The following is a 12,420-nucleotide window of genomic DNA, read 5'->3' as shown; positions in this document are numbered from 1 at the left end:
TTTGCCGGGTTGAGCTGTCGCAATGACATTCAGCAGATCAATGGTGCGCCTGAGCTGATGTGAGGCCGTTGTATCATTCCTCCCAGCAGCATTAAGATGACAACACAACAGCTGCCTTTAAATCTCTGTCACTCTCTCCGCTGATCAAAGCCCCAGGCTTCCCACTTTTTCTCCTTGTTTCTTGCTTTCTCTCTCTCGCTCTTGGAGAGTCTTTGGCATCTCCTAAACATCGTAATATTCTTATCCCCTCTGCGAGAGCAGCTTTCAGGCAGAGAGCGGCGCGCGCGCGTGAGGGTTTGAGAGGGCTAACGTTTCCCGCCGATAACTCGCCGAACCGAAATGAATTCATGCGAAATCGCCCAACAGGCCTCACTTTTAACTTCTAATAGGAAGATCAAACGTCTACTCCTCTTTCTCTCACCCCTCTCGTTCCCTTGCTCCTTCTCCCTGCCTTCAGATAAGTCATAAATTAAGATTACGCTCTGACTTTTTAATTAACTCCAAAAAATCCTCACTTCAGCCCCGCTCGCTCCAATTTTCACCACACGAACGGCATAGTTGAATAAGTCTCTCTCCTCTAACCCGTCACTCTTGGGCCGGGGGAACATCATCGATTATGTATGTTGGTGTGTGATTGTACGTCGTCCTGAAAGCGAAGAGCCCATCACGGTGCTGAGATGTCCATTAATTTAAAGCTACGAGACAGGCAGTTACAGTGAATTTGCGCTGTAATATAGCCTCTACATCAGTCATTAACTCATCGATTTCCACACGGTTGGCAACTGCTTTTTTTTAGACCCCCATTAAACAGATTCACTCCTTTTAAATCTGTCAGGAATCAGCGCTAATAAGGAGGAAGGCTTCAAATAAAGGTCCATTTTCCAAACGTGGCAAAGGCTGGGCTGCGTGATTGGATGATGCATCAGTAATGCTAAATCCCAAGCGGCGCTAATGGATGTCCATATGACACATTTCACTTTCAAGCTAAGGCTTAAACTTCTGACCCATATGGATTTAGAAGTAGAAGAAGAATTCTGACTTTTGGAAAGACGTCTGGGGTGCTTTTCTTGCTTATTCTGTCCAAAAAAAAAATTGCTCATTTAACCCTTTAGTATATGATAACAGACAGGTGTGATCACTCTAGGCTGCTCCCCGAGGCATATAAAAGTCAAATCTGCTGATCCAAAGAGAGGTGTTGTCATTTCTCTCTATGAAACAGAAAGCAGGCACAAGCAGTCTTTTCAACCACGCAATATCTTAATATGTCACAGACATAAAAAAAATACAACCAGATCGGTTCAGCAGGTACCATATAAGTGTGCTTTTTAAATAAATTTGTCTCATATTATTCTTTTTGAAACCTTCAGTGATGTAAATAATGTAAACCCTCAAGTGAAATGTGTACAATTATGTGCAAATTATATGTATGTGCAAACAGTTCAGCAAATCATAAAATACTTATACTACTGTGCTGAATAACTGCAGAAGTATTAGAATGACAGTTTATAGGTAATGTCTATGCACTGATGTATACAGTAGCGAACAAAAACAGAGTAAATCACCTTGTGATTTATGACTCCACTGGCGCTTTATCCCAGTTCAGCAGTAACTCATCTCATCCCTTATGGGACAAGTGGATGAACTTGGCTGTCAGAAATACCCCACACTGCATTTCATTGTAAATGTGGCTGCGTATATATATACACACACACACACACACATACTGGTTTTTGTGGTTTAGCAAGACATTGAAGGCCAAACCAGTTGGATGGTGGTTTAAGGGGACACCTCTTTCCCAATGTCCTACAGAGATGATAAAACTATCAAAAATTTTGTTTTACTCTGCAGAACACAAATATCACTTTGGATTTTCTTTACAATCAATAAAATGGATAATATGACAATCTGATATTTTGGTGGTACACAAGGACTGCCACGCCCCCCCTAAAATGTTCCCACCCATTTCATAATTATGATTTACAGGGTCTGACTGATTTATGAGGACACTCACTTTACAATACACCAAACATGTCAGTTCTCTGGATTACAGGGACCAGGGTGTTTTACTGGTACATGACCTTACACAACACACACACGGGTCACTATGCTGCATTATCAAGACTGAGGTGGTTAAAGAGTACCGGATCTTAAACACAATACACAACATTAGAGGACCAATGCGTTTTAGAAGAACTTTAATAACTTCAACAAATAAACAAAAACCTTAGGCACAATCCTGCACCTTAAAAAACAGTCAAAAAATGTAGTTGTCTCTCTATAAAACAAGGACGCCACAAAAAAAATAAAATAAAATAAAATATACCTCACTGAATGAGATTAACTCTCCAAGGATGGACTGATTTATCTTCAAGGTCATACAAACATCAACGAGAGACAGAGAAACTGACAGAACAATTAAACAAACATTTCTACAGTGAGATTATGAACTGCTGCCATTGCACTTTTGCAGTAAGGAAAAAAACAAAAACAATAGAACGGCATCAAAAGAGACACAGGATGTACTGTTAGGTTACTTACTTTGCATTTTCCTTTTTAGGCTAATTCCTCGATTTCTAACAAAATCCCGTATGTTCTGAGCACTACGCCTTGCCAAAACAGGATCTTCAGCAGTCTTACACTGCTGGCATTCAGTTAATGTGGCCAGTTTACCTTTATTTACATGGGACTTAAAATGTTTCATTACAGCTGTAATTTCAACATTTGACCATGCCACTTTTTGCCCTCTTCGTGGTTTTTCAGTTTCTGGCTGGCTTTCATTTTCTGTACAGAAGAACACATACTTCAGTGAATTCTAACACTGTGAGAGATCATGTACTTACATTGATGGTGGTATTGCAATTTAAACCACTGGTACCTTCAGGAACTTCAGTGGTGTTCTCACTGGGCATCTTCTGAACACCTGCAGAAAATCAGGCATATAATGATAAAGAAACTCAGAAGTAACTCAAACAATGTGCTTCATTTAGCAGCACTGCACAGGACTCACAGAGGAAGTAGGCCTATGTTTCCAAAGTAGGGCATTTTTTTGTTTTTTAGCTGTAACTCTCTTTTATAAAGATAATCAAGATTAACATTGACTGCAATCTACTTCATTTGTTATGGACTATATCATATCTTGAGATTGTTTAAGATACCTTACAACATCTTGAGTGGTTAGGTGCTGAGTGTTATTTGAGTGTTTCCTGTCAGGCTGATATTGAGGCTAATGTGAGCTAGCTAATGCAAGCTAGCTAATACTTTCAACTGAAAAAATGCAGTATTTGTTATTTAAACCTACAAGTATTGGTAGACTTAGGTAGGGTAGGTAGAATGTTAACATACTTGTAAAGTATCCTATAATCAGTATGTCTGTTGAGAATTCATCAAAAAGTGTTAGTATATATTTAGCAACATATTAGTAATACTCTAATGAGGGCTAATTGACATGTAGTTGCAGTGTTACTTATCAACAGCGGTCAAAAAGGTACCATATAAATGATCATACTCTTAAAGCTATCACCACAAATAGGTAAATATTATAACACATTAAAACAATTCTTAAAATTATAATGAGATATTTATGATGCATTAGCATTCATTATAATGTCTTAAGAATACCCTTATAATGTATTATAAATACATGCTTCATAGAAAGTGTTATTAAAGCGGTCCATTATCAATTTTTGCCTTAACATGAGCATCAACCTATTAGTACAGCCAGGTACCAATAGTACACTGGTGCATCCCTAACTTTAGTAATATTCTGTTAGAAATGTTAGACAAGATTTTTTTTTTTACTTTCATTATATTGAAAAACTTGGTTGACACATACCAGCATCTCCTGAGTGTCCTGTAGCTCCAGCAAGAGCATCATCGTCAGAATCATCTTCAGGATCACTGTCATCACAATCCGTCATATCGATCTCATCTTCAATGAACAATAAAATTCAAAACATGAAAAACATCTGCATTCAGAATTAAAATAACACAATGACAACCCATTTAAGAAATGACACTGCATCCTACAGTAAACAACCTTAAACCTCCCTGTGAGTGTAAAAGACTATCTGTGCTACACACACTAGGATGGACATACCTTCTACATCAATGTCATCAAGCGATTTGCCTTGAAGATCTGGAAGGCAGCCCTTCTCCATGGCTAACAGGAGCTTTGATATTTTGGCAAGCTGAGTAGTGGCTTCTGGCAGCCTGTAATATTCTCGGTGGATGCGGATGTCATGCCCTAAGAAATCTGCCACCTGATCTAACTCATTGTGTTTCAAATTTAGAACTTGTGAAAGAGTAGCCACGTGCTTGCGCAGATGAGTTGATCTGAGAAATTCTGGATTCTGAGCTCCACATTCACTTCATGTAAACTCTGAGGGCGCCCTGGCCTCTGTAGTGACTTTGGCAGTTTGGCCGAGCAAACAAGAAAACATTAGTGTCCAGCACTCCACATTCACTTCTTTTGCTGACCAGCAGCATCAGGGCATCAACCATATCAGGGAGAGAAGGATGGCAACCCTTCTTCCTCTTCCCCTGATCTCAACACGACTAAAATGGCTGCAGAGTTTCTGCTCAAACTTGCTGAGACCCATGGCAACATCATCATGGAGAGAAGTGCCGTCCCTTTCATTGAAGCCCTTTAGCGGCATTTTAGAGACTCTCTCCTGCGCGCCATGGTTGAACACAATGATTCTGGCAAGTGTTGCTTTGGCCAGATCAGCATAGCTTTGAGGAGATGCAGTCTCATGTAGGTTCTCAAAAGCTGTATGTGCACTTTTCTCAAGGTACTGATGAAGGCACTGTACATCTTTGGTAAAGGGAAGTGTTGATGGCTTATTAAATTTGGCTTCATTCAGTGTGACCAAAGCAGTGTGTGAAATCATCTCAGACCACTTTGAGGAGTAGAGTTTTTTGAAGGCCTCGGTTGAAGCAATCAGTGCCTTGTCTTCCGACATCAGTGCTCTGCAGTGAATGATTTCACAAACCTTATTCAATGAATGCCCCAGTTTTAATGCCAGGCTAGGGGTTTGATAGCAGTGGCTGTCACCATCATAGCCAGAGACTCTCTGGACTGCTTGAATGAGTCTATGAAAATTGGCAGGCTTCACAGCTTCTTCAAGACTGTATATTGAAAACTCTCTACGCAAAGTCAACAATAATCTTCCGATTTCATGAAGTTTTTGTCGGATGTACTCAGATTTAGTAGGGTCTTGTCCATGTTTGTTAAAGAAAGACTGTGCAAGCTGAAGAATACTGAGGTCATTTTTGACAACATCAGAAATGTCATCCTGCTTCATCACACCTAAGAGTTTCCAAACTCCTTGGGAAATGTGTTGACTGAATGAAGCCTCTGCCATAGATGCCAGGCCCAAGACTCTCCTCCTCCCTTGGTTTTCGCTGTCAGATGCTGGTTTTGAGGACATCTTCTCAAATGGCGCCACAGATCTCTCCACACAAACATCCCTCTGCAGTACATGCAATGCACAAACTGCTTTGAATCACATTTTCTTTTTGGTGCCCGTTTCATTTTAAGAGCACCCTCTCTCCACATTGTAAAACGTCTGTGTTATGTTGAAAGTTGCCCTTGTTCCTGAGCTTTTGCAGCATTGCTTTACGTTCTTTTGAGTGCACTGGGAGTGACAAAGCCTGTGCAACTTCAACTTCATCCTTATGAGTTTTCAAATGGCGCGATAACTTGGACTGAGGTTTCCCACAGATATAACAATAATTCTTACTATTTCCTGAACAGGAGATCTTTGCTGACTGCACACACTGATCTTCTTCAGCCACGCTGCTTTCCATCTCTTCCTCTCTCAACACTGCTGTGCTTTCTGCATTCAATAGCTTCTCACTATTGTCCTTTCTCTTGTGTGATTGGGGGGTTATAAGCACATCTGCTGACCTGCTGACCACTGAGCCTTGCTTTCTAGAAAGGTGATGCTCACCAGAACTGTCTGAATCATTGTCTGCCTCAACATCAGTCAACTGCACCTCATGGCAAAGCAAGTCAGACTGGTACATTGCTGGTGTTGTTCTCAACTCGTCTGAACTGTCTGACTCATTGTCTGACTCAGACTGGGGTATGTAGTCCTTATCTGAAAACTCATCTTCCTCTGAACTTACATCCTATCGTCAAGATATTTAAGATTAATTTACAGCACCAATAATTTAGAAGAGCATAGAATTAAATATTCTCTTACCCATGAGGACTGTTCATTCCATTCATGATGTTTTGCATAACAGGACTTGTGCCAAAAACTGGAGCACACTATGAGAGAAATGTCAGGACATGTTCAACTGCTAAAATAGGATTCTGTGCCTAAACTTGACCACCAACTTCAACAGTTTACAACTGAATTCATATCATAAATTAGTGATACTGAAATAAATTAAGACATGTCATGTTGCATATAGGACAGGATACCATACTAACATGTACATCTCAGGCCAATCCACTTGAGTGCCGCTACAGGTCCTACACATTTAGCACATTTGTCCATGCATGATATTGCTGAAGAGACCACAACATGTTTGCAGAGCTGTGAAGAAAAAAAAAACTGTGAATGTACAGAAGAAATTAAATATTCACATACACATGAAATTACATTACACTGTCTTTTAACAATCATTTAATTAATTTTATTTGACAGGAAAGTTGGGGTCATTTAGTTTAATATGTTTAGTAAGTGATTAGTTAATTTCTTACAATGATTAAAGAAATGTTATGTCACATACCCTAAAAGGTACTGGTTAATATACTACAAATTTTTATTTAGACCAGGGGTGACCAAACTCAGTCCAGCTAATCAAGCTCTAGGCATCCTAGAAACACTTTCAGGCAGGTGTGTTGAGGCAAGCTAGAGCTAAACTCTGCAGGACAGTGTTTGTGCTCCCCTGCTCTAAATAAAGATTTGTAATATTGTATTAATCAGTACCTTTAGAAATTCACTAATATTAAGTAAAAACAGGTCATTAATTAAATAATTTTGGAATCAGCTTTTTATTCAATATTGCACAAAACTAACAGTTCATCCGAAACATGTGAATACCTCCATAACTCCTTCAGCTGGGACACAAAAGCTCTGCTTCTCATTCAACACATTCTCTTTGACTGGTGACATCTGAGAACAATGGCAAAAGCAGGCTCATATAGAGATGATTTCTTAAAACATAAAATCTATTTTATTACCATCAATCATTTTATTACCTTCTCAAAACAGTCCTGATCCAATAGTAACTGGTCTTTCTTCAGAGTCTCCGAAGGAAATAGATATAAAAAAAAAATCATTCTACTGCAGACAAAGAATTTAGGGATTGTCCAATTGAATAAAGAAATACCTTTTTCAGTCCTTCAGAGGTTGCACAGGTTGACTGATCACTGACAACTGCCAGCTGAAAACATGAAGAAGAAAAAAAAACACTCATGTTATGAATGTAATACCTGAGCAAAAGAAGGCAGATGAGTTACGAACAAATTTAGGAATTATGCCACAAAAAAATAATAAAATGAAAAATAATAGTAAACAAACAATCACAATACCTTCTCGGTGTCCCTGACGTCTGACTGGGACAGAGCTTGAACTTCAAGTGTGGACGGTTCACCCTCACTAACAGTCTGAAAAATATTTAATTAGACATTTGTAACATTGATTGAGACAATGAATGCATTCATGAAATACTGATTTAAAACATGCATAGAAATTATATTTACGTTTCATAATCTTGCTGATATTTTATCCGTTATATACAAAATAACAATTTTTACAATATTTTAAGATTTCAATATTTCAAATCAGTATTTCATTAAGTGTCATCCAGGATAATGTTCATGACTTTTCATGCATTGCATTACATGCACGCTCATTCCAGTATATCAGGTTGTGTATGTTAACACAAAGAACATGGTCTTGATGTCACATTTTATCTATGTTCTTACGATGGTCCTCATAAAACTGGGTCCTCATAATACACGTGTAAACATGGTCTTGGTGTCACATTTTGTGTATGTTTACACCTGTATTAAGAGGACCCAGTTTTATTAGGACGTCACAAGAACATGGTCTTGAAGTTACATTTTACATCTATGTTCTTATGATGGTCCTCATAATACAGGTGTAAACACAACCTGACATACTGGAATGAACATGCTTGTAATGTAATGGTTAAGAAGTCACTAACATTAACTTGTGTAACAACTAGGGCTGTACAATAAATCACATGGGATTGTGATGTGCATCTCGTCAGCATCGATTATGAATGTGATATTGTGTAGCTTGTCAGCGATCTATGGCTCTGTGTATTAAATGGCACTATATCTGAAAGCACATGAAGAAGATGAACAACCAATCACAGAACCAGCTTTACTGACAAAATGCATATTACCATTGCATCTGACTAATCATTCAGCCCTAGTAATAAATGACATTTAATCTTTACTATAATACAATAAATCAGAATTGACAGTCTAGAGGTTTCAGTACCGTGCATCGCCATGGCCAGTCAGAAGCACCGTAATTGTAAGTTATCTCTTCACCAGGACAGATGCTCTTTGTTGCAAATAAACATAAGTGAGGTTTTCCATCCGCAGAGATAGTTCTCATCCTGCTGTTTGGGTTAATATGGTCATCGTTTACAAGCCGCCCGAGAGAACCATCATCCCGAGCTGCATCAATGCTAAACAAATGACAGACAACATCAGTACTGAAAACGTCATCATATGCTTTGTAATCAGCAATCATTTAACTGTCATCACTAAGCTTTGAAAACACATAACTGATCATTTTAGCAAAATATGCACTTAGACCACAGACATGTCCACTACCATTTTTTTAAATTATATAATTTAATTATCAATAAACATGTACATCAACCACTTTTACATACCAGAGAAGCTTTCCATTATAGCGAAACTCAAAGATATAAACTTTAAGTGCATCATGATATATCCTTTGCCTCCGTTCACATTCTTCTCTATCTATGAGGTCCCCTCTATATTCCAGCAGGAAATCTCCTTTCTCAAAGTCAGCACAGCTGAACACACCTCTCCTAAACAACAACAGCAGTGAGAACAACATATAATGAGCCTGAGACAACTTTATTACACTAGGCATAGTCACTAGCTCACTAGAGTTCACACACACAAAATTCTGTCATCCCTTACTAGCCATCAAATGGTTAGTAATATCTTTTTGTGCCCACCATGTGGTAGAAACTTACACAAATTTGAGAAAAAAAATTGAGGGTGACTAGATGACAAAATCTTCACTTTTGTGTGAACTATACCTTTAACTTGGTTCAATCAAAACATTCAACTTGCCTTTAAAATCATTGATGAATCCTCCTTCAAGACCAGATTTGTCTTTCTGTAGTAGTGAAAACTGTATGGCCTCATCAACTGGCTTCAGTTTTCTCCTTCTCCTTTTCACTTCAGCCATCATTTGATGTGTCTGCTTTAATAAAAATAAAGATTTGACAATCTATTCCATAAAGCACTAAACAAATAAAGATAATTTTACTAACTATAGCAATATTAAACATAACAGGCACGTCAGGATACTGTACTCAGTGGAAGCCCCTCCCTTCACAGACTGTAGTCATGACAACACATTATTATGATGGCCAGTCTATGTTCTATTACAGTTACAGTAAAAATGAAAAGCAGTTAAAATTATAATCATTTTTTAATTCTTGCCAGACGCTACAGTTAATAGACGGACAGTTAGTGTAAATTCGTTAGCGCTGTTAGCATCATGCGCTAGCTGCTTTCTAACTAACGAGCCGCTTCTTAAAACAAGCCGCAAAGATCCCACGAAACACTCACAAACTGAGCTACAAACTCTCAGAGAAACGGTTTAACAGCAGCATAACTTACCTTTCATATAATGGTCGTCTCAAACAGGTTCACATCACAGGTGTCTTCTCTAGGTGCAGAGATTCCGTCAGGATCAAACAGGAAGTTACAAAACGTCACGCTCGCTCTGATTGACGCACGTGTGAACGGGGTTGTATTGATATTACTATTATTGCTATTAATAACAATAATATGTATTTACATAACCATATATAAGCCTTGGTGTTAAATTTACAGTTAGGATTAATGTTATATTAATAGCATTACAGCTATGATTACAGCTTGCAAGTCACTCATATACTTTATAATGATAACTTTAAGGAATACGTGCAGGATCACTATGAATGTATATTCTTACACAGTCGATAAATTATAAAAATAATATTTAAACAATTATTAAACTGCAACTCACTTCTTCAAAGTTAAAAATTTCGGCAAATTGTAACCACGCCCACCGGCGCCATCTTGTTTTCGCGATTAGCCAATCAGCGCCCTCCAAACTTACACAAGCGTAAAATATGCAAATTTTCGAAGACGTAGTTGTAGTACCGCGTCCGGGCTGCAGGGGCGCACTCACGAGCTCAGAGGATACACTGTGTATAGTAAAATTTCATGGTTTTGTGGTATGTTAGGACATAGCGCGAAAATTTGAGAGGGAACTTCTGGGACATAGAGAAAGGCATATACACTGTCGGAATTATAAGGACATGGTCCCTGTCCTCATAAACCCAAATGTCCTTGTAATGCTGGTACGTATTCAGGTCAAAAGTCCTTGTAAACCACAAAAACCAACACACACACACACACACACACACACATTTTTTTATCTAAATCGTCTTAATTTAGTAACTGATATGTGAATTATTACCTATTATGGTAATAATCCACCCAGGGTTTTTCCATTTTATTTTTTTCAATCCCAAAAGTCAAAAGCCCTTTCTCAGATCAAGCCATTGTCAGATTCGTGGCTGGGTGATGTCACACAGACTGAGGCTGCTCTCATGATTATCGACTGACACAGCCGCCTTACCTTAAAAACCTGAATGAGCTGTCATCGGTCCTCCATCGCTTCGACGCTGGAGCAGATTTCTACAAAGTGATTGAGGTGTTTTCTTGTTGGTTATAATAATAACAAACATAGCAGTAGTCATTTACTCCCAACATCTGAGCCGCTGAAGACGCAGAGGATTACCTTCGTTTTTGAAGAGAATGCACCGATCTGCAAAAATGAGTCTATGTTTACGTGAATCATTTCATTCCATTAATCAAGCTTCATCAACAGAAAAAGTATACATATATATATTTAGAGAGAGAAAGAGAGAGAGAGAGAGAGAGAGAAAGAGAGAGAGAGAGAGAGAGAGAGAGAGAGAGAGAGAGATCCAGAATGTCAATATCAAAGTAATATTCAGTCAATAGTAAACTATAAAGTAACTAATTTAAAATGAAATGAATGAATGAATGAATGAAATGAGATTGGCTAAAGATTGAAGTTTAAGGACTGACATGAAATATCAAACGACAGTTAGCATGATGTTAGGGGTGGGTCTGAAATCAGACTCATCAGAATATAAAGTACTAGTAAAAATGTTCCTTTTTCACGGCCTGTTGATATTCCTACAACTCTCAGGAGAGCTAAAAGCCGATTGTCCTGCTCACCAGTGCTGTGTTTACCTCAGTTTATGATCGCTCTCTGTATCTGTCAAACTAGCTTCAAACCATTACAGCCTTTTAGACCATATACTTAACAGCTGAGAAGCCAGAAGGAAATCAAGACTGCTGAACACAAATTGCCGTCATTTTGAAAGGCGCTGAATGGCGAGATGATACAGATAATCCATCTTTCGATATGGGCAAATGTTTAACAGCTGTGATGTGTTGATTATGGCTGTGCGTTATCTAATTCGTCTGCTTGTAAATATCCACACGTGTCCGTGCATCTTCTGAAGATGTTTCGGCCAGGATGCGGTTTAGCAGAAGATCTACTTCGGTTAATTAGAGAGCGTTTTAATCAGCATGTGTATGGCGTTGCACTCTTCTCCAGTCAATTACTGGAGGCCATGAGTGCGTGTTGACTCTGTCTATAGGGGTGTGCATGTTTGGACAACCTCCTTCGTTCAGTAATAGCGTGATGTGTGCAACGAAATGAACTATGACATGAAGAGAACAATGACATCATCAGTAAAGGGCTTGTCGAGGACCCAGCGCACCTCTAAATTCATTAAGCGAGAGTGTCTGTCAGAGTACCTCTGTACTCCGGAAATTTGTTTATATAGCTTGTTCGCCTGTGATGCAGACGGTAAAATGTGTTGCTAGGAGATGACAGGATTTGCTTAAAAGCATTCTGCATCACTCTAATTTAAAAGGTGACTATGAAACTTGTGTCGCTGCAAATCTTTGGTTGGCTGGAAACACGGCACACAAATAAATGCCAATTTCACATTTCAAATCTTTTGGATTTTCTGAAGGTACACAGCGGCTCTGATATTTCAAGGAATGATTCAAAACAACTTGGAGTCACTAAACAGCATTTATGACATTTGTATATGTTGATTTCCACAAAATGA

At 38.6% G+C, this 12,420-nt stretch overlaps 1 protein-coding gene and 1 long non-coding RNA gene across 2 annotated transcripts; both read right to left on the bottom strand.

The window, feature by feature from the left end:
- Window positions 1–2,429: 2,429 nt before the first annotated feature.
- On the bottom strand, window positions 2,430–9,116 carry LOC122325473 (inactive histone-lysine N-methyltransferase 2E-like). The gene is made up of 11 exons (XM_043220520.1): window positions 8,890–9,116; window positions 8,487–8,679; window positions 7,547–7,621; window positions 7,345–7,398; window positions 7,214–7,261; window positions 7,056–7,127; window positions 6,440–6,545; window positions 6,207–6,274; window positions 3,833–3,928; window positions 2,876–2,920; window positions 2,430–2,781 (listed from the first exon to the last, which is right to left on the bottom strand). Exons 1-9 carry the CDS (start codon window positions 9,114–9,116, stop codon window positions 3,914–3,916), a joined length of 858 nt encoding a protein of 285 aa, XP_043076455.1. The 3' UTR covers window positions 2,430–2,781; window positions 2,876–2,920; window positions 3,833–3,913.
- A 211-nt stretch (window positions 9,117–9,327) lies between these two features.
- Window positions 9,328–10,668, bottom strand: LOC122324403. Its single transcript, XR_006247170.1, has 3 exons — window positions 10,269–10,668; window positions 9,878–9,983; window positions 9,328–9,455 (listed from the first exon to the last, which is right to left on the bottom strand). It is a non-coding gene; the product is annotated as an uncharacterized LOC122324403 (long non-coding RNA).
- Window positions 10,669–12,420: the final 1,752 nt, after the last annotated feature.

The sequence above is a fragment of the Puntigrus tetrazona genome, chromosome 20 (assembly GCF_018831695.1).
Source record: "Puntigrus tetrazona isolate hp1 chromosome 20, ASM1883169v1, whole genome shotgun sequence".
Lineage (NCBI taxonomy): Eukaryota > Metazoa > Chordata > Actinopteri > Cypriniformes > Cyprinidae > Puntigrus > Puntigrus tetrazona.
Note: the sequence above shows the minus strand (reverse complement) of the source record. Positions and strands in the feature narration are given on the sequence as shown.